Genomic DNA, 22,092 nt, shown 5'->3' with positions numbered 1-22,092 from the left:
ATCGCCACCCTCTGGTTACATGAACGTTTCACCACTAGGGATGGTGAAAACTAAAGAATTTCTCGACCAACCATCGAGCCTCATTAGCCGGTTGAAACCGGTTAACCGATTAGTTTAAAATATGCTACGCTATTTGAAATAACAGCCATTTCGAGCCGTGCCTGCAATTTCGCAACTCTGTTGCATCTCTCCACCGCTCTGCCTCCCGCTCACACACAATGCCCCGGCGCCGCCCTTCCACTCACGTCACTTTTTTTAAATCCCCTACAGCGCGAAACATGAGTCCCGCAAACGCGGCGCCGAGGAGCTTGTATGTAATCGGAGGACAAATGGCTCCTTAGTTTCGAAATAGTTTGGGTACAAGGTGATCGCGTTGAAAATAAAGGCATTTGTCTAGCGTTAGAAGCTCATTTGAAACACTGCCGCGGCTCATTTAAGAAAATGACAGCTCCAAAGAGACGCCGCTTTAGTTTGAGGTAGTGCAAACAATAATAAAGAAAGATGATCATCATCACCTTATATGTTACCACTGAAATGTAGATGTAATGTATTTCCATATTTAAGCACTGTATTACACAAGTTGCAACTTACATCTGTGTCATTCTTTTTGGTGAAATGGTCCCAAACACTACTTTTCTTTGCATGCTTCATCCTGTCGTCTGCCCTGGCTCTAACCTCGAGTGTTTTAGCCTGTAGCCTTTACTTTTTGCAAACTTTGTGAGCGTGCGAACCCAAACGCTGTGACCTCGCGCCAAATGTTTTTATTGGTTTATTAAGTACAAACAGGCGAATTATGAAAAATTGAGTGTGAGGGATTTGTTCACTTCACACAAAAAGATCTTGGAATGAGATGGCTAATTGTAGTAGCGTTTAGTCTATAATAGCCTAATTTGGAGATCACTTTTTTTTTTTTACCGACTACCAACAACTTTGATCGGTTAACGTTGATATGGTCAACCATCGGTCAAACGGTCATCGGTTAACATCCCTAGTCACCACCGCATCACAACCGAAAACATGGAGATTTTTGAAAGACAATAATCGCACAACCTATTCAATATTCTATAATAAAATAAACTAATCGAATATTCGAGTATTCATAGGACATTTTACAATTTGCATTACAAATTGTGTTACCTTACAGTTGTAGTTGCATCTGTGGACTTCAAACGATATCCTAATTGCATACAAGCATTACCAAATTAAATAAACGAATAACTGGCAGATGTTTTGGTTATTTTATCAAAAAGATTATCAAAAGATTATTTGAATTGTGTGATACCTGCAAGTTTATATTATAAATTACCAGTGCTGTTCTATACCTTATCTAGCGCACCCTGAGCACACTCCGTTTTACTGCGTACCTGCTGCAGCTCTTGTCGTAGCTCCGTGGAGCTCAGCTCCAGCTTGTCTCTATCTTCGTGCACCGCTTTGAGCAGATTTTGCAACTCTGTGTTGTCACTGACGCTCTGCACCACCTTCAACTCCGCTACCTTCTGCCTCTCCACCTCAACCTGCGCCTTCAGACTGACATTCTCCCCTCTCAAAGCCTCCGTGGCTAGCCGCTGTTCCTCAGTTTTCCTCACCGCTTCATCTCTAGCAACCTTCTCGATATCCAGATGCCCTTGAAGAAGCTCTAATTCTTCATTTAATCCCTTAACAGCAATTTGTGCCTCCTGATTCTCCTTTTCCAAAGCTCTAAGACTCCCTGTAAGCTGCTGCTGGATGTCAACCAGCTTCTCTCTTTCAAAGCGGGAGCTCTCCACTTGCTCAGCCAAACGGTGTTCAAGCTCTGCAACCCGAGAGGCACGTGAAGCCTCAGCTTCTTGACTTTGAGCTTGTTCTCTGAGCCTCTGAAGAAGGGACTCGTTCTGTTGCGCCAAGAGTTCTACACGCTCCCTTTGCTGCTGTAGGGAAGTCTGTAAGAGGCCCTTCTCCTCCGCCAGATGCTCATTTTCAGCTGTTAGCTCCTGGACAACCTGTTGCTGGTCAGCCAGCTCCTGTAGAGTGGCCTGTAGTTCTTCGGCTGTACTGTGGTGACTCTCTTCCATCTTCTGGATGCGGTCTGTAAGGGACTCCACTGAGAGCTCCTTCACCACACCACTGGGCACCACACTCTTAATGCTGCTACTGACTGAGTCTGAAAGTGAGGGAATATTCTCAAACTCTGAGGAGTCTGAGGAGGGTAAAGGAGAGCCTTTGATGTCACTACCAGATGAGACAGAAGTTTTAAGGTGGCTTCCATTGACAGCATCTGAAGTGGTGTTATCTGGTAAAACCCCATTAACTGAATACTTGCTGGAGCTGGTGAACAGTGTTGTAGTGCTCTCTAATGTAATAAGCTTCTGCTTCAAAGCCTGATTCTCTTCCCGCAAGGTGGCCAACTCGCGCTGAAAACGTCCATTCTTCTCCCTCAGTTCCCCTACGAGCACCTGAATATCACCAGGCTGTGCCGGTGTCTTTTCTATTTCTGAATTCCCCTCTGGTGTACCAGCCTCTGATGATGAATCCTTCCCTTTATGTCGTTGGAGCTCCGTCCGTAACTTACTGATCTCAAACTCTTTGGTTTTGGCCTCAGCCAGAAGCTCCCTCACCTGACTCTCCAACAGGGTCTTGTCCAAAACAACAGACTCTGCTTTGGTCTTGACAGAGCCACGAGAATGCTTGGTCAGCGCAGACAGGCTGGAGGTGCTGGCACTGCTGACCATTTTTTTGGCTGTAGAGCTTTTCTGCTGGTCACGCAATGAGAGACGTTCTCTGGAGATGCTTTGCGGGATCTCACGAGGAGCTGGGATCCCTGACTTTTTGGTTGACTGGACACCTGGGTAGAGAAATAATGATGTTTTGTTAGTGCTGGATATCTTAGTCATAGTATATGCTGTATAGTATAGGCATATGTACAAAACTGTTTGAGAAATACGACCAACCAAAACTATTCTTCTGGGCAACTATATTTCTTTTTTAACCTAATATATTTTATGATAAAAATGAATTATGTTTTCATATTAATTAAATAGCAATATGCTAAAACAACTAAAGCAACAACATTGTTTTGGTTAACCAACTCCTGTCCACCAGACCAGATATATTTGACAATGTGACCATTTTTCTCATTCCATTGTACAAAGACTGGCGTATCTGTGTGAGAGATCATTCATTTAGAGTGATGACAGGACAAAATGTGTTTTGTCTCATCACATTCAAATGGCCACCAGGCACTGCTTCACTGCACTATAGCCACAGAAAAAACTAAAACACTGGCATCTGAGTGGAACCCGAGTGGGTGTGGGTGATGTATATCCCCTCTTTATGCTGTTTGCTGTTAAATATTCTTTGGCAGGGCAGGCTGGTGAAATTATTTTGTGGGTTTTGGAATAATCAGCAAATATACCAACAAAGAATGCTGGACTGGGGCTTGTTGAAGCTGATGTCTTTATTATTTCAAATCGACAGGGTTTTTAAAGAAATCACTCTTTTAGAGCTCTTATAGAACTAACATGAAGTGAGCTAAATCAGTCGCTGTAAAAAGTATTTTAATGATTGAATACTTTAATGGTTGTGATTTGATGATTAATTTTTTTAATAGAATGTATTGGTAAAGAACAGCAAAAATAATGTTTGCTCAGGTAATCTAAAACTTTGCTTCATTTAGTAACTTCTAAATTAGCTGCTTGTTTTCAAAGATATGATTTGATATTTCTAAGTTACATCAACTGTTTGTAAATGTTTTAAAGATCAAAGTGCAGTTAGTGCACGGCAAATAAAGTTATTGTCTCCTAAAATAAAGAATTGATTGTGAACTGCCGAAACAAATCTCATTTCCGTAACATACCATTACTTACATTGTTTTGTAACAAATTTGCATAATTCCAGGCCAGCCTATGGTCTTCACTGGCTGACCACAAACAAAATCTACTTTGACCCACCCTCAATCACTGTAGTTGTAGCTGAGGCCTGGAAGTGTTTGGTTCGTGTCATCGGCCATAAAAAAAAAACAATATCGGTCGACCACTACATGACATCATCTTCACTTAGCCACACTGATTGTTTAGTAGCAGTAATGTGTTTTATGAGTAAAAAAAAAAATAGCAATAGAAAATTATAATACAATAACAATCATTGAAACGGTTTACTGTTTAGTGCTGTGGTAAAATGAATAATTTAATAGGAAATGTGTACAATTAAGTCTGGCAAAGACTGATTGATTTTAAAGAAAGCAGCTTCCTCTCCCTCATATAACTCTAAGAAGATTGTTCTGAGTGACTAGATAGAGTTATTCTTATTCAGATTAATGTATTTAAGTTTCCCTTCCCTATCTGAGAGCTTAAAGTGAATGAAACACTCCACAGGATAGGATAGGCTGTGCTGGGACCAGATATGCTATAAATCTATAATCTACCACTCTCTCTCTCTCTCTCTCTCTCACTCACTCACTCACTCACTCACTCACTCACTCACTCACTCACTCACTCACTCACTCACTCACTCACTCACTCACACACACACACACACACACTCACTCACTCACTCACTCACTCACTCACTCACACACTCACTCACACACACACACACACACACACTCACTCACTCACTCACTCACTCACTCACTCACTCACTCACTCACTCACTCACTCACTCACTCACTCACTCACTCACTCACTCACTCACTCACTCACTCACTCACTCACTCACTCACTCACTCACACACACACACACACACACAGACACACACACACACACACACACACACACACACACACACACACACACACACACACACACACACACACACACACACACACACACCAAAGACAGAACCAGGACGCACACTCCTGCATTATACATTACCATTTTCATCTTCAGCAACATCTAATTTCTCAGAATTGCTTCAAAACGTTTAAGAATGGCTTCTTATAGAGTAAGAACATGTTAGATGTAGCCTATGAAACGCACATATACATGTGAAAAAATAAATCAGTCATTCATTGCAAATGAAAAACCTTTTAATTTGGTTCTAAGCAGTTTAGCTTTAGGCAAGGCAACCTTATATATGTTTGCTGTATAACAAGCAAAGGATGAGATTAGAGATTCTCTTTTCCATTAGTCTGACTAATGCTTGGGCAGTGCCATTTCTACACAATCTCATCTTACTACACTGCATGAATCACCCTTTACTGAATTCAGCTATTCCATCCTCGCTGACCTCCCCCATGTCAGGGAACATGCCAAGAATGCACACAATAACCATGTTTCAGTCAAGAATGCATAGTACAAGCTGCAACTTGGGAACTAAGTTCACTCAAGCAGTTAAATAGAGCAAAAAAGGAGAATTATGCCAGCAATTGATTAATGACCACACAAAAGAACCCTAATTTGTGTGCAAGACAAGCTCTTCCTGACTCCAAATGTATATGTGCTTGGCTGCCCTCATGCTTGAATGACTATGAAAACTTTCTATTTTTAGCCTTTGGAAGGGCAGAGGGAAAGAAGAAAAACAAAAAGAGAGACAGAGAAAGCAAGATAGAGATGGTGTAGGACTGAAAATGTAAACATCAAGCTAATGCATTCGCAAAACAGACTAATTGTGCGATGAAAGAGCCAACAATGAAGGCTTGAGAAAAAAACGAACAGAAAGAGAGTCCTTGCTGAAAAGCAGCACTTCAGCTTTGCGTAGAAGATCAGACTGTGGAAGATATGCATGTCTGAGTCATCTGTCCATCCTTAATCTTGAAAACTAAAAGACAAGGTCTGTATTGTCCTACTGCCACTAAGCAGAGCATGTTATTGGTACATGGTAAATAAAATAGGACCCTTTATTCAGAGACAAATGTATTCAACATCACAATGAATGCGAGTTTGGTTTCTATAGTGCCAGTAATGAATTCCCTCTAATTGAGTTGGTTTAGTGCTGCATTAACATGACTGAAAGAAAAAGCTCAGTGTTGGCTGAGCTGCAGCTAATATAATCATCTAAGAATTATGTTGTTTTCTTATACATGAAAGCATTGGGGTAAGTCCAAAAAGAAAAGCAATGTAAGCCAAAATCAACAGCTTAGACTACAATAATATAACCATTAATGGCTATTGTTATGCAAAATGGGAATGTTTCCTCTTAGCATGAAACAGCATTACCAAATAACATTTTACTTTTTCCAGTCAAAATAAAACGTGTCACTGCATTATGCGGACAGTACATTCAACCATCTGCTGGTAATTGTGGATCAAGTTTAGAATTACAGAAATAATCATCACAAGACTGAACAGCTTTGATGGAGTGCATCATGAAATGACCCTGGAGTAATTAACTGCAAAGGGTTGACAGATAAGTAAGCAAAGTCTTGGGCAGTCAGCTGACATGGCATTAGGTATCAGCAGTGAGATGATGTGTTTGTAAGATGGGTAAAGAAGAATTCTTATAAACTAATTTTTAATGCCTAATAAAAAAAACTTAAGCCTCAGGGCTGGACTAATGTTTTCGAATCAAGTTTACTGTATGTAGTAGAAAGAGCCTAAAAACAATTCCTGGTTCTCTGCCACATCTTCCTGTTGTCCAGCTAGTAAATGAGATGGGCATAGTGTAGCTGGTTGTAAACATGTAGCCAGAGAGTAATGCTGACATTCCACTCCACATCCTGAATGCAGGGGAAAATGGAATCAATGACTTTCCATGTGCGTCAGAACAATGACACACTTTGGCCATCCTGAATAGTGAGAGCATCCGTGGAAACAGAAGCGAAAGTCTTTTATGATTCTCATATCACTATGCCAGTCAGGGGGACACAAAAATAGAAGTAGTCTGAGAAAGTGTCCAAATGACTTTAAAATCAAACCAACCACTTGAATGAAAGTGTTGTTATAAAGAATTGCATGATGAACAGAAAGATACATTTAAATATTTAAAGTTATCAAACAATGTGTTAAAGTGAACGTGTGTCATTCTTTGTGCCACTTTACTTAAAGGGCCCCTATTATGGATTTTTGAAAATGACCTTTCATGTAGTGTGTAACATAGCTCTAAGTGAATGAAAACATCCTGCAAAGTTTTAAATTTGAAAGTGCACCGTATATAAAGTTATTGTCTTTCAAAAGTAAGAGTCGACTCTGAGTCAGTGAAATGAATAGTTTTTCAAACGAGTCATAAGCCATTTCGTTGTGACATCAAAACGAAGCATTAGCATATTGCCCGCCCACTTATTGCGTGCGCAGACACCAGGAAAAACTTGAACCTCAAGCACAGCAGCTGATTCCTGTGGATACTGGACAGCATCATGTCGATAAGATGTTGTGCTCTACAATGTGACGGTAAAGCAATTTTTTTTTTTTCACTGCCCAAGGAAGAGCATGTGAAGAATCAGTGGTTACCACAGCATGATACCACAGCAGTATAATCCTAAACTTTTGCTGTGTTCCCTTTATTTTACTGACGACTGCTTCTCAAATCTCGGAATTTAATGCACACCGCTTGCTCTTAAAAGATGGTGTTCAAAATACTTAGTTTTGAGTTTTATATTGTGTAGGTCTCCTGCTAACTGGCTAACTCATGTTATCACTGTCTTATTGAAATACTTATGCTAATCAGCTGTGGGCCACTATTACCTAAAACTGTGTCTATTAATGCGTCTATTAATTGTCTATCGTTCTCACTACTTTGAGAGAAGATTAAGCACGGAGCAAGATTTGTTTTACCAACGTTTATGTTACATAAATATTCACGCTAGAGCTGAGCTCATGCACTGTTATTGATACAGTTTTGACATGTTCACCGCAATAAATTAGAAAAATACTCTGTAAATAAATAAGTACAAGTAAAATAATTGGTTTGTTGATGGACACACACTTGTTAATGCTGATGGTAAGTAATTAGTTGCAACATCTCATAATGTACCTCAAACTGAGTAGTGAATCACTGAGAAACGTCCTGCTCGAGTTTTCCTCACGATGGAGGTTCAGGTTGAATATCTAGTTCTTCCAGTGTTTCATCACCGGACTCACGCTCGGATTGATATGGTAAAATGGTAAAAAAAAGACGTCATTGTTCGTTACTGTGTTTAGTTTACAGTTAGTGGAGCGGCTAAGTGCTTATGTTTGGCAGAATCGTTCAGTTTATGATAAAAGTGTGAAAATTGGCATGAGCAGTCTCCACGGGTCACTTGACAAGAAAATTGTCCGAGACACTCGAAATTTCAAGATTGCGGCCATTTTTCAAGATGGCTGACACCTTAGTGGAGCAATTAGGCTTAAAGGAGAACTCCGGGCAATTTTTTAATTAATCTTGATCGTTATACCTTTGTGAGTACTGTCTACAGAGAAAAAAACTAACCGGATTGGAGCTTGCAACACGGAGCTGCTACCTCTATGCCCAGAGCTCCCACTCAGCTAAAACGGCAGTTATGGGGGCATATTCATAAAGAGTGTTTTTGTGCCTCTTAACAGACAGAAAATGCAATTAAAATGTCTGTCCAACATGAACAGGGTCCTTAGATGACAACAAGATGCGTTTAGCAACTTACATTAAATTTAAGCAACTTAAATTCACCTAAATAGTGTTTTAGACGGCTAGCTGTAGTCTCGCGCTGAAGTCCCGTGGGAACTCCTGTTGTAGCCGGAAAAAGGTAAATAGCAGCGTGCAGGTGCTGTTCATGTTGGACAGACATTTTAATTGCATTTTGTGTCTGTTAAGAGGCACAAAAACACTCTTTATGAATAGGCCCCCATAACTGCCGTTTTAGCTGAGTGGGAGCTCTGGGCATAGAGGTAGCAGCTCCGTGTTGCAAGCACCAATCCGGTTAGTTTTTTTTTTTCTATAGACAGTACTCACAAAGATATAACGATCAAGTTTAACTTAAAAATTGTCCGGAGTTCTCCTTTAAGCATAATTGCTCCACTAAGGTGTCGGCCATCTTGAAAAATGGCCGCCATCTTGAAATTTCAAGTGGCTCGGACAATTTTCTTGTCAAGTGACCCGTGGAGACTGCTCATGCCAATTTTCACGCTTGTATCATAAACTGAACGATTATATCACTTAGCCGCTCCACTAAGTAAGCCTCAAGTCACGCAGAGCTGACGTTTCTTATGGCAATGGGAATTTTTGTTTTCGACTCGCTAAACAAAGTTTAGTTTTTGTTTTTTGTACACAGTAGACCAATCACAACAGACTGAGCTGTCTGGCCAATCAGAGCAGATTAGCTCGCGGAAAAGAGGGATTTAGAGAGATTGATTCATCTGACGAATCGTTTAAGAATCATTTAAAATGTGGCGATGTGCAAATGTATATTATGAGAAAATTAAACAGTTTTTTTTTACCTTTGATGCATGTAAATCTGTTGTATTAGACTCCAAAACATTAGGGAAACTTTAAAATAGCATAATAGGGGCACTTTAAATGCAGACTTTAAAAATCTCCTTGCTTTGTCAAAGCTGGAAATTGCATCATGTGAAGGTGTTTGCAATTATATGATATGCACTAGGCCTAGAGCCACAGTATGTACAGTAAGTGGATCTGGTCCTTTTCCATGTGTGAAATTGAAATCTGTAAAGTCTGACATATGAAATAATGGTCAGAAAAAATGTATTGTACTGGATGCACCGAATTTTCGGCTGCCGAAAATTTAATTTTCGGTTTTTGGCCAAAAGAGAAAAAAGGCAGAAAATAATCTGTGTATGTTGCATAGACCTGAATAAAGAATAATATATTGATTTTATTATTATTTGAATATAGGGCTATTTTCTGTTCCTTTTTTTCTGTATTATTTAATTTAATTAGGTAATTATAAATATTGATGATTACAAGCTTGGGGGAAGTGCAATTAATCACAGCAAATTGTGTGATTAATTACCGGTAGTTATTTTTTAAAATCGATTCCCAGCCCTAATTTCAATGTTTAGTTTTATGATCACAGCTATGTTTTATTGTGGAGGTGAAACATATAATGCAATCCAATACATTGATGATTGAGAGATGTACAAATAAACATTCTCAAAAGTCAAAATCCTGATGTGATGTGTGATACAGCCTGTACTTAAACCACACTATGTTTGTTTGTCTGGTAAGAGCAGAGCTCTGTGCTCCTACCTTGCTGTGGTTGCTTTAATTTGCATTTATCAATACATTATGTGTTTTGTGGTTACTTTTCATGATTAAAATGTAATTATACAAATATTTTAACCACACTGGTTGTCCATAACAAAAAATATATTTAGGAAAATAATCCATAAAAGGCCCTTCAGCAGCATACTGTATACTTAACTTTGTTCCTTTCTTCTGTCCTTGCTGGGAAAACTTCCTATACTTTTTGGCCTGATGTATGACAGAACAATCTTCTGTGCAATCAGCTGATGGACTCTTAGTGCTTTCTCATTCGTGAACCAATTGCATTTCAAGCCGTCAACTCGGACACTGAGTCAGCCATTTGATTCTGCTTGGATTATCGCCCTAGTCTTGTAATTTAACAGTATGTTGCCTCTAGTTACTGCAATGTATGACCTCCTGCTTTGGTCAGCTTAGTCATGTGGTAAAAATGTGTGTAAATACTTTCAAGTCACCTTTATTTATATAGAGCTTTATACAATACAGATAGTTTCAAAGCAGCTTTACAGTGATAACAGGAAAATTATGCATTTTGGCTGTTTGATCAGCTGGAGTCAGTTCAGCGTTGATTCAGTTTCGTAAAGATCATCAATTATTAAATTAGTTAATTTCATCTATAAAGCAGTTCTGCAAAAATAATTATGATGTCATCGTTCAACTCAGTTCAGTTCTCATACAACAGCGTCAATACAGTCTGATCAATAATATTGTTGAATATTAAGTGTGCTCAACTAAGCAAGCCAGAGGCGAAGTGGCAAGAAACCCAAACTAGCCTACATCAGGGGACAGAATGGAAAAAAAAAACATGGTAGAAACCAGGCTCAGTTGGGGGGCCAGTTCTCCTCTGGTCAAAGAATGAACAAGATGGGCCCTATTTTAATTAATGATCTAAGCGCATGGTGTAAAGCGCAAGGTGCAAGTGCACTTAGGGCGAGTCCGAATCCACTTTTGCTAGTTTAACGACGGGGAAAATGGTCGGCACGCCCAGCGCATGGTCTAAAAGGGTTGTCTCCATGCTCTTAATGAGTAATAATGGGTGCGTTTTGGGCGTAACGTACAAAAAAGCAATCAGAGTGTTATTTCCCATTCCCTTTAAAAGCCAGTTGTGCTCGCGCCATGGCAGATTCGCTATTTACATGGAGGAATTTGCAAGCGGAAAGACCGAACGCTCGTGTATGAGGTTAAAGCGCACAAGCAGACCATCTACGGGACAACCTGGATTCCACCATGTTTACACAATATGAATATTTTACATTGTAATCCTTTTATTTGTAATATTTGGCTAGTTTGTGTGCAGCTGGGCGATCCTGTGTGTGTAATAAGCAGAGTGTACGCGTGTTGTGGACCCGCCTATAGTCGCACATTACTAATGCGCCCTTTAAATAACAAAAAAAATAAAACTTTTTGTTGGTCAATGGCGCAGTCTATTTCAGTTGCCTCAAAAAAGCAACGCGCCTAAACACCTTATTTTCAGACCAGCACATGGGCACACAGATGGGCGCACATGCCTTTGCCATTTAAACAACGTGGACGTGAAAACGATAACTGCGTCGGGCAGAAACTAGCAAAAAACACTTGCGTCGCGCTTGGCGCTGCATTGCACTGGGTGTATGATAGGGCCCGATGTGTTAAACAGAATCAGTATCAGATTAAATGGAAAAGCAAGTGAGTACACAGTGCTTCTGTCTGAGTTCATTACGGGCTAAGGAAGGACAGCTAACAGAGGTGGAAGAGGGGCAGTGTTAAATCTAGGCAATTTGTAGCTACAGTGAAATCTGGATTGTTAAAGGGTTAGTTCACCCAAAAATGAAAATAATGTCATTAATGACTCACCCTCATGTCGTTCTAAGCCCGTAAGACCTCCGTTCATCTTCGGAACACAGTTTAAGATATTTTAGATTTAGTCCGAGAGCTTTCTGTCCCTCCATTGAAACTGTATATACAGTATACTGGCCATGTCTATAAAGGTAATAAAAAGATCATCAAAGTAGTCCATGTGACATCAGTGGGTTAGTTAGAAGTTTTTGAAGCATCGAAAATACTTTTTGGTCCAAAAATAACACAAAATAAGACTTTATTCCACATTGTATTCTCTCCCGGGTCTGTTGTCAATCCTTCACAGTTACGCTGATGGCGTAAGACGCTGATGACGTGTTATCTGGTGCGCCCGAGCTGCATTTATAGACTGAGGGAAACGCACGCTGTAAAAGTGTCTCATCCGCGACATGCACATTTACGCACCATTAAAAAAATGATATCCACGCAAACAATGTAGAATAGCTTGAATATAGCGTGCGTCTCCCTCAGACTGTAAACGAAGCTCGGGCGCACCAGATAACACGTCATCAGCGTCTTCCGTCAGCAGCGTCACTGCGGAGTCGTGAACGCAGATTCACAACAGACCCGGGAGAGAATACAATGCGGAATAAAGTCTTATTTTGTGTTATTTTTGGACCAAAAAGTATTTTCGATGCTTCAAAAACTTCTAACTAACCCACTGATGTCACATGGACTACTTTGATGATCTTTTTATTACCTTTATGGACATGGCCAGTATACTGTATATACAGTTTCAATGGAGGGACAGAAAGCTCTCGGACTAAATCTAAAATATCTTAAACTGTGTTCCAAAGATGAACGGAGGTCTTACGGGCTTAGAACGACATGAGGGTGAGTCATTAATGACATTATTTTCATTTTTGGGTGAACTAACCCTTTAAGCTAAGTATGTCACTTGTGGACAGAAGTCCACTGACCTACCACTCACCTTTCTTTATAAGATCTGAAGTAGCATAAAATGATTTATGGACACTGAGCAGAGCTGCCTTGATAAGAACATTTTAGCACTTGGTTCATACATACTTATTCTTGGTTCAAACCCAATAAAAATGCACCAACTTATTCTGGAAGAGGAAAAAACAAGCCAGATATAGCCCCAGAATAATGTTTCTTCAAAGACAAAAATAACAAGAGAGCATTTATGTTCACTAGATTTTGATTTCATTCCATTTCTATTTTGAGATATTTCTGCTATGTGCATTATACTTCTAAAGCATCTCTCTCATATAATATTAAGCCTACCTATTTTCACTGGGAATAATAGAAAACAGAACTTCATGTGCACTGGGACAGATCTGACAACGAACTTGACATAAGTAGAGCTTTAACTTCCTTTTCTTGCTCATCTTTCAGCTAATAGCAAACTGAGGGAAGTCTTTACAACCTTGCCCAGAGAATGAGAGGAAAATACCAACTAAGCAGCTTTAATGGGTGCGTCAAGCCGTCCTTTGTCTGTTGACTGTGAAAGCTTTTTAACACCATCACTTTAATGTTACATGACAGGAAACAAATTATTTTGGTAATGAACAAATCATTCAAAACGGTATCCATCTACAGATACCTATAGAAGTGTTTTATAATTATTTGCTTATATCATGGTGATCTTATCTTGTATTTGCAAACATAATTGATACTGCATCTCTTAATATGATCTAGCTGCACAAATATACTTTTACTTGTGTATGTGCTGGGATACAACACCCGTAGACTAACAGGATACAGAAGTAATTCAAACATGACACACCTGAGCTGGCAAACCGTGTATACAAGAGAGTATGTTAACTTTAGTGAATAAAACTCTAACATTAGCAACAGAAAAAAAAAGAAAAGAAAAAAAAAAGAAAGAAAGAAAGAAAGAAAGAAAGAAAGAAAGAAAGAAACACATTAGCTATGTTTCCTTCCACCTATTTTTATGCACATTTTGTGATATTGCATAAAAAAAAAACACTGGATGGAAACGCCAAGATGCGCATAAATTCTAAAAATATGCATACAAATAGTGCACAACTGAATCGGACAAATATTTTATTCGAGAAGCAAACGTCTATAATCTACGATGGAAACACATTAACGAAAATAAATACCTTGATGTGCATCAAAAAAGACATGTGACTTTGCGATGAGACGGCATAACTGGACCAACGAGTGGACTGATCTCGTTGCACAGCATCTGAAATGCTGTTTTGGTCATTCTGACATGCCTGAGCAAAGTCTGTTGTCAAAGTGGTTCGGTATAATTACCTCCCAGAATTGTCTTACACGACTGCGTTCCAAAAGAGCAGGCATCCGCCTTAGATAGCAAGTTAACAAAACATGATGATTATTACTGATTGATAAATATAAGCACCACGGCACAAAGCTTCATGTGCACGTTGTATCGCCAACACTTTATTCAGTAAAGTACTTACAAATCATTAACAAACTTTTAATTTATAGTTAATTCACTGAAAATTAATGAAGAACCCACTATTTGTATATAGCCTATTAATATACAGTATTAACAATGTAGAGACTACAATATATTAACTATGAATTTGTATTCATATTACTGTACTTTATTACTGTATAATTATTATAAAGTGTTACAAAAAAGGTCATTAATCCTGACCCCATACCTCGACTTACACTACCCTTCAAAAGTTTGTGGTTGGTAAGTCTCTTATACTCAGCAGGGTTTAGTTGATCAAAATACATGAAAACAGTAATATTGTGATATATTGTTTCAAAATAAAATAGTTCTCTATTTGAATATATTTTAAAAAGTATTTTTTCCTTTGATAGCAAAGCTGAATTTTAAGCAACCATTACTCCAGTCTTCAGTGTCACATGATCATTTAGAAATCATTCTAATATGCTGATTTGAAGCTCAAGAAACATTTCTCATTATTATCAATCTTGAAAACAGTTTTCTTGTGTGGATTCATTTTTTAGGCTTCTTTAATGAAAAGAAAGTTTAAAAGAAAGAAAATGTAAATTTTGTAACAATGTAAAGGTCTTTATTGTGACCTTTGATGCATCCTTGCTGAATTAAAGTATGATTTATCCTTTAAATAATTAAATATTGTTCTAGTCCACCATCATTTTGCAATGTCTATTCAATGATGTTGTCTCTTTTATTTAGTCTTTTTAATAAAGTTTTTTCGTCAAATTGATAAATGAGCAATATATTGACATGAGATTTATTTCATTACATCAGCACATAATTAATTTGATTAAAATTTGCAGTTGATTGACAGTCCTTGTTTGCATCCATTTGGCTGCAGCAGGGAAGTGTCGCTTTTAACCGTGAGAAAGAAAACTTGCTGATGGGAGTGAGGGCAGAGAGCTGTGCCCTTGAGCACAACAGCAGGTCACCACCCTTTTACAGGTGAAGCACTTTGCATAATCTTCCCATTAATCACACCTCTCTGCACACAGGACAGAGGCTCATTCAGTAAATACCTTATAAGACTAGAAATAATTACCTCATACATTGTATGTACTGCGCATAATGAGTTTTGAATATAAATATAATCTGTTAAATGAACCTGTCCAAAGAGAGAGGATTTTGAATGATCTTGAAATTACTGTTTAAGCTTGCTTGTGCAACCATATTGTGTTACCACATTTTTCTGGGCCAAGTCGCGCTTTTTTATTATCTTAATTGTGCTGCAACTTATATTCCCAAGCGATTTATATATAATGCTATTAACGTCAAGCACACAAATAAAGAGTGCGCATACAAGCACACAAATATGCGTGATAAACAAATCAGTTCTATCACTGCAGTCGAAGAAAAAACAAAACGTTACACAGTTCAGTTTGAATTGACTGTTGTACAGTTTTGCAAAGGAAAACTCCAACCCACCACTATAAGTTATGTTATGCACTGGTATTTTACATAATTTATGAATGTAATAATAAAATCCAACTTTCTAGAAAATACTGTGGCTACTGGACAAGACAAGTTGAAGTTGGAAATAAAGATTTTTGGAGTATGTTTTACAAAGAAAGTACCATTTCAGTTTTTTCTACTTTAAAATTTCACATTCAATGTGTTACTTTGTAAATGTTTGTGAAATTTACAATTTTGTGTGTAAATACCCCAGTAGGGGGAAACCTTTAGAAAGAACATATTTTTAACCATTACATTTGAAGGGATAGTTGCAAAATTTAAAAATTGTTGTTCCAAACCTGTATAAATTCCTTTATTCTGCTGAACACAAAGGAGGATATTTTGAAGAATGTTTGTAACCAAACAGTTGTGGGGCACTATAGACTTCGATAGTATTTTTTTCCATACTATGGAAATCAATGGTGCCCCACAACTCTTTGAATTCAGACATTCTTCAAAATATATATTTGTGTTCAGCTGAAGCTGAACGAAATGTATACAGGTTTGTAACAATTTGAAGGTGAGTTAACAATGACATAATTTTTATTTCTGGGTGATACGGTTTTAAACTATCTTTATATCTTCATCATTATAAAAGTGTTAAAATAACTAGATGTGTTTGAAACAAGTATCATGTTTACTCCCGCACACAGATGAACCATCAATACTGTAGCTGTTCTCTTTGGAGCAAACAGAGACATTTCTAAAGTCCAGAAATTTCTTAACATTTTTTTCCTTCTGTTGTTCTCTAAAATAACTTTCACTGCTGACAAGTAGATACTGCACACTTAATGACTGATGAGCTGGACAAAGAAAACAAAGAGCGCTGTTGTTCTAATGACCAACGATGTGTTATTGCTGTGTTACAATCTAAATGCTCTCTCTATCATTTCCCCTCAACAAAACACTTGGCATCAAGGTTCAGTATTACACAGACCCTAAAACATGTGGACAATGTGAACCTAGTTGGAGCTCTCTTCAGTCCTTTTTTGTGCATGCATTTGCTGTCTTTTCCTCCAGTTATTCACTATTTTTCTAACCCACCCTGATGGACAAACAGCACGCGGGGTACAGGCTGGTTCTTTTCATTTCAGAACTGATCTGAAAATAGCCTCACTGTTGAGCCATATTTGAATGAGAAGGTCTTCTGAATAGCTGCTGAGCACAGGCACCAGTTCATTCTCCGCTCAGCTTACTGCAAAATAACACCCATTGCTTCGCTGGAACATCCAACATTGCTGCCATTAAACATCCAATCCGTCCACTTAAAGATAAACATGAATGGAATGAAGTTTAAAAGACGCGTCTAATTTCGGTTAAAACATTTTTTGGGATAGTCTCTTTTGACTTCCTTCCTTGGTATATCTCAGCTGTAACAGAAGGGAATGTGTGGAAAGATAAATTGAGATTCCCCTTCCAATGAACCACCTCATTCTCACAACATGAAGACAAACACCAGCTCTGACTCAGAGACTGTAACCTAAGCTAACCTAAAAAGAGTATTTCTGCAGTGAAGATTACTGGTTTTGAGTCTCTTCTCTCTCACTAGATCCAGGGGTTGGGGGTTTAAAATAGAAAATCTGATATATTTGAACAAGTCAAAGAAAAAAGATGTACAGTATTATACATGAATTTAAACAGTATGGTCCAATATAGATGTAATCATTAGACATTGGGCAACATTATTTTGAGCGTCTTTAACTACTATGTACTAATGTTTAAATTAATCATTTGATACAGTGTACTTATTGTGTATGTACTGTACATATGTTTTATGTTGTACCTTTACATTTAAAAAAGATCTGCATGTAATTAAATCTATAATTACAGTCGACACTTCCCTTACTCCTTAGAAGCAGCTAAAGTTTAACACAATTAATTGCACCAAACAAAATTTTAGATTTTTTGACATAAGTACATGGTAGTTAAAGATACCCAATATAAAGAATCATTAAACATCATATATATATATATATATATATATATACAGTATATATATATATATATATAGTATATATATATATATATATATATATATATATATATATATATAAAGAATCATTATAGTATAGTTCTTGATGGATTTTGTTGACATTTATAGTCCTCAGAAAAAAGAACAGAATGAAATCTATACTATACTGTGATCCAACTTTATAAACGGTAAGTGCATTAAAACTTTATCAAAGGTCCTATTACTCTAGCAACCACAAACCTAATTTTATTTAACTGGGCAAGTGCTCAAAACACTTACTCTGAATTAATTACTTCATACAGATCTGTAGTTCAGCAAAAATATTGGGGCTTGTCTATATTTAGTTTGTACTTCCAACATACTGTATTTACTTAACTTATGTAGCATTGAATATTGCATGTATTATTCATTTACTTATTAAATATTTAAGCATTTGAAGAAAAAATAATAATAAAAAATTACAGGGTAAAACATTCAATTCCAGATGTGAGACATACAAATGTTGTCTTCATAGCAAAATCTCTAATAGGGTGATCTTTATGAGAGGGAGACACACACTTATGGTGAAGGGGAGGGTTTGCGCTCTTGTCCTTGTGGAAACTCATTCTTATGACTGACTGAGCTGTCTGACATGAAGCTAGTGACAACAGATCTGTAGACCAGACTCATGGAAATTTATTTTCATTTGTCTACTTTGTAGAGTCAAGTCACATTTATTTATATAGCGCTTTTTACAATACAGATCGTTTCAAAGAAGATTCACAGAGATAACAGGAAAATAATGCAACAAAGTTTGTTTCCAGAAAATAGCATCACAGTCCAGCTTAAGAAAGTTCAGTGATGTTTAATTTTTGTTGTAAAAAAGTGATTCATTTATTTCATTTATATTTTTTTTTAACCCTTTGAAAGGGTCAAGATTAGATAAATCTACCAGAATCATTTACCAGTCCAAGCCTTCTACACATCATACATTCATCTTCTCCTTTATTCTCCTTTCAATGTGATGTCTGCTTTACTAAAAAGTATAGACTATTTGATAAATCAGAGATTATCAGCATCTGGAAAGTGAAAGGGAAATGTTATCAGCCTCGAAATTAAACTCTTTATGTTAACATTCACCGCATTGCAATTTGCAACTGATACTTTTTAAAACAATCTTTACTTTTGCCAAAGGGTGTCAAACTGTAGAGGTAGATAAAGCCTAACCTCATCTCAGGAGTGTTTGTGTTTTTTCAGGATAAGAACCTACTGTTTCATCTCAAACACACATACAAAAACACACACAAACACACAGAGTTTGGCAGCATTTTCCATCTTAGATAAGGCTCCTGCAGTGGTAAAAGTGGCAGTCAGCCACAATCTCTCTGCCAGACAACACATATCTTCATTTACCAGCCACACAGATCTAGATTTCAAATTCCAGCAAGTCTTACAAAAAAAAAAATCTACTAGTGGCCTTACAAATAAGACCAACCACATAGAACTCTCTAAATAATTTTCACTCGTGTATCAAGCCCACGATTCAATCCCCAGAACAGGAGAGGATTCCAATAACATTGCTGTTGAACTGAATGTCAACTTTCATGAGCCACAGTAAATAAATCAAGAACAGAGACAGCGCAATATATGAAGTGATATGGAGAAAGAGCGAAGCAAGAGACGTCCAAGAGGATGTACAGGTGGACAGTGAGATAAAGCAGAATGTTGATTTCCATCTGTAGTAAAAAATTGTTAAAAATAAGTTAACTTTGAAATGGAAATGCAATAGAAAGTGTATCCCCCAGGGTGGATTGTGGATATGTACCAACACACACGCACAATTTTCATTCAGTGTCACTCAGCACATTTCTAGCACGGACACTAATAACCATATAACTAGATTTTTATATATTCAAAAAAATGTGAGCATGCTTGCAAGTCTCGCCACTGCTCTGGTGTTTAAGGTACTTGTCAGAGTGTTGCTTTGTAGTTGCTAAGGTGTTGCTAGGTAGCTGCTTACAGACTCAAAGTATAAAGAGACCACTCTTAAAGTTGCAATTAAAAAGAAATTGCAACAAAATAGTCTTTCCTATTGTGACAAATGAGGAATAGATAGCAGAAAGTGAGCATTGCAAACTAAATCAATATGTTTATATGATATTATGGTCTCTAAATATAGCTCGGGTCCCTCTTTTAAAGTGAATTTTTAAGACATTTTTCACACATTTTATTGCCCGCCAGATCACAAACAACAGTCGTCGAAAGTGTTTGGGGTTTGAACAAAAATAAAAGAGATGCTTGCCTTACAGTGTGGTCAGTAAACACTATTTCTGGGATGCTCTGAGTCAGTGTGTCTTGACAAGATATACACACACAGCAGTAATGAAGTGCAGCGGGATCCAGACTAGTGTAGTATACAATCGATATTTTGATATGTATCGATACTGAAATGTATTTTCTATTTATATAGCGCTTTTTACAATACAGATTGTATCAAAGCAGCTTCACAGTGATAACATGAAAATAATACAACAAAGTTTGTTTTATAATCCACCTTTAAGTAAGGCAGATCAATAATATTGTTGAATATTAAATGTCCCCAACTAAGCAAGCCAAAAGCCAAGGCAACAGCGGCAAGGAACCAAAACTCCATCAGGTGACAGAAAGGAGAAAAAAAAACCTTGGGAGAAACCAGGCTCAGTCGGGGGCCAGTTCTCCTCTGGCAGCATTACAGGTCAGAAGTCAGATTAGACATTCGGACAACATTCACAACATTCGGAGTATTTATCCATTTCCATCTGGTTTGAAGTCGGAGTCATCACGCCGGTATGGAGACGAGTTTCAGCAGTATCAATACAACGAAACCAGCTGCGTGTACTTGGTCTCTCTTTTTTTCCGATGACAAACACAAAATTGTCAAAATGCCCATCTTGGCAACAAGCATGCAGGTGTAAACACAGTCAGTTTTGGAATGTAAATAATTAGAAAACAGAGCGAATTAAATTTAACCTACTCTAAAAGTAGATTAAGAGTTCATTATTATTTGTGTAACAGTATATTGGATCTATGCATAAGCTCTTCAAGTTTAAGCAGCCTAATAAACCTGCTACTGTTCAGAAAATAAGACAAAGAGAAAGTCACTCTTTGCTCTCAGTCAAGAGACTGAATAACTTTTATAACTTTAATTGTAAGCATTAATCTTTATTTAATTTTTACAGTGAAGACTATGCAGTGTTATTTTACATTTGATTACTTTAATTTCTGTAGTAGTTCTTACCTGAATACTACTGTTAGACCCTCCTGAAAACCATAAAGCTGGGTTTTTTTTCATTTGTCTTTTTATTCTGTTGTATTTATTTGTGCTATCGTTTGCAATTTATTTGTTGTTATTTTATTACCGACTGTTTACTTGTCTTGTTTTGTAAATTCAAAGTTTCAAATATAGCCTCCCTGTGCTGTGTATAAGCTATTGCAACAAACTTACCTAAAGTATCAAAAATATGAGACAATAATAGAAAATATCTATATGAAAGTACATATGGCAGTTTTCCCAGCAGTATCGAAAAAGTTATCGAATATCCATATCCATTTATCATGCAACTTACATTAACACAGCTGCAGGCTGATACTGGCCACAACAGAGCCAATGATAGAAAGAAGAGGTTGAGAATGAAAAGACGCAGAACAGACAGAACCAATAGATATATATAGATATATATATAGAGTAAAAAGAGAAAATATAGGACATAATAATAGACAGAGCAGAAAAATTTGAGAGCTAAACACAAATAGAGTTGAACGCTCTAACAAACCCCATCCAGAATGAATGATAAGTTCTTTTAGAACAGTGATATGTTAGTCAGACCTGTGTCCGGCTCCTCCACCCGGGTTTCCTGGTTCCCCATGGCTGCTACACGCTGCTCCACAGAAGACACTAATCCATCAGAGCAGAGCTCCGACACACCTGACAATGCAAACTCACTTCACTAGCGCTGGTGCGTACGAGACAAAGACAATGGGACAGAGGTGTTTGTCCTCTTCTCTCGCCCTGCTGGCTGTGAATCAGCAGCCCTACAACATTCCTGCTAACTGTCAGTCCCAGTGCAACCCTCTCAATCTCCTTCTCATTCACTTGTTCTGTCTCTCTCTGTCAGTGTCAGGCAGCAGCTGCAGCAGGAGTGCATTCAGTATGTTGTTAGTCAAGTCACTGTTTGGGGGCGTGGCCTCCCTCTGTATATCTGCTCCTCCTCCAACTGAAGCATGAAAATTAGAACAAGCAACTCCCTCTTTTATCTCGCTCAGTCTTTCCTTCACTTTACCTCTATCTCCAGAAATTAAGAG

The 22,092-nt window shown here is 37.8% G+C and overlaps 1 protein-coding gene across 8 annotated transcripts in view; it reads right to left on the bottom strand.

Annotated features, from left to right (window-relative positions):
* specc1 (sperm antigen with calponin homology and coiled-coil domains 1) overlaps positions 1–22,092 on the bottom strand; it is a 218,895-nt gene that overhangs the window by 102,058 nt on the left and 94,745 nt on the right. For 7 of the 8 annotated variants that reach the window (XM_079608314.1, XM_079608321.1, XM_079608318.1 and 4 more), the window contains one exon: positions 1,365–2,821. In XM_079608314.1, coding sequence (XP_079464440.1) covers positions 1,365–2,821 — 1,457 coding nt within the window. Of the gene's footprint in view, positions 1–1,364; positions 2,822–21,616; positions 21,961–22,092 lie in introns of those variants that run through there. The other variant, XM_079608320.1, reaches the window with a different exon arrangement.

Source organism: Phoxinus phoxinus (genome assembly GCF_949152265.1).
Source record: "Phoxinus phoxinus genome assembly, chromosome: 3".
In the NCBI taxonomy this organism is placed as follows: domain Eukaryota; kingdom Metazoa; phylum Chordata; class Actinopteri; order Cypriniformes; family Leuciscidae; genus Phoxinus; species Phoxinus phoxinus.
This window is presented reverse-complemented; position numbering and strand designations above follow the sequence as displayed.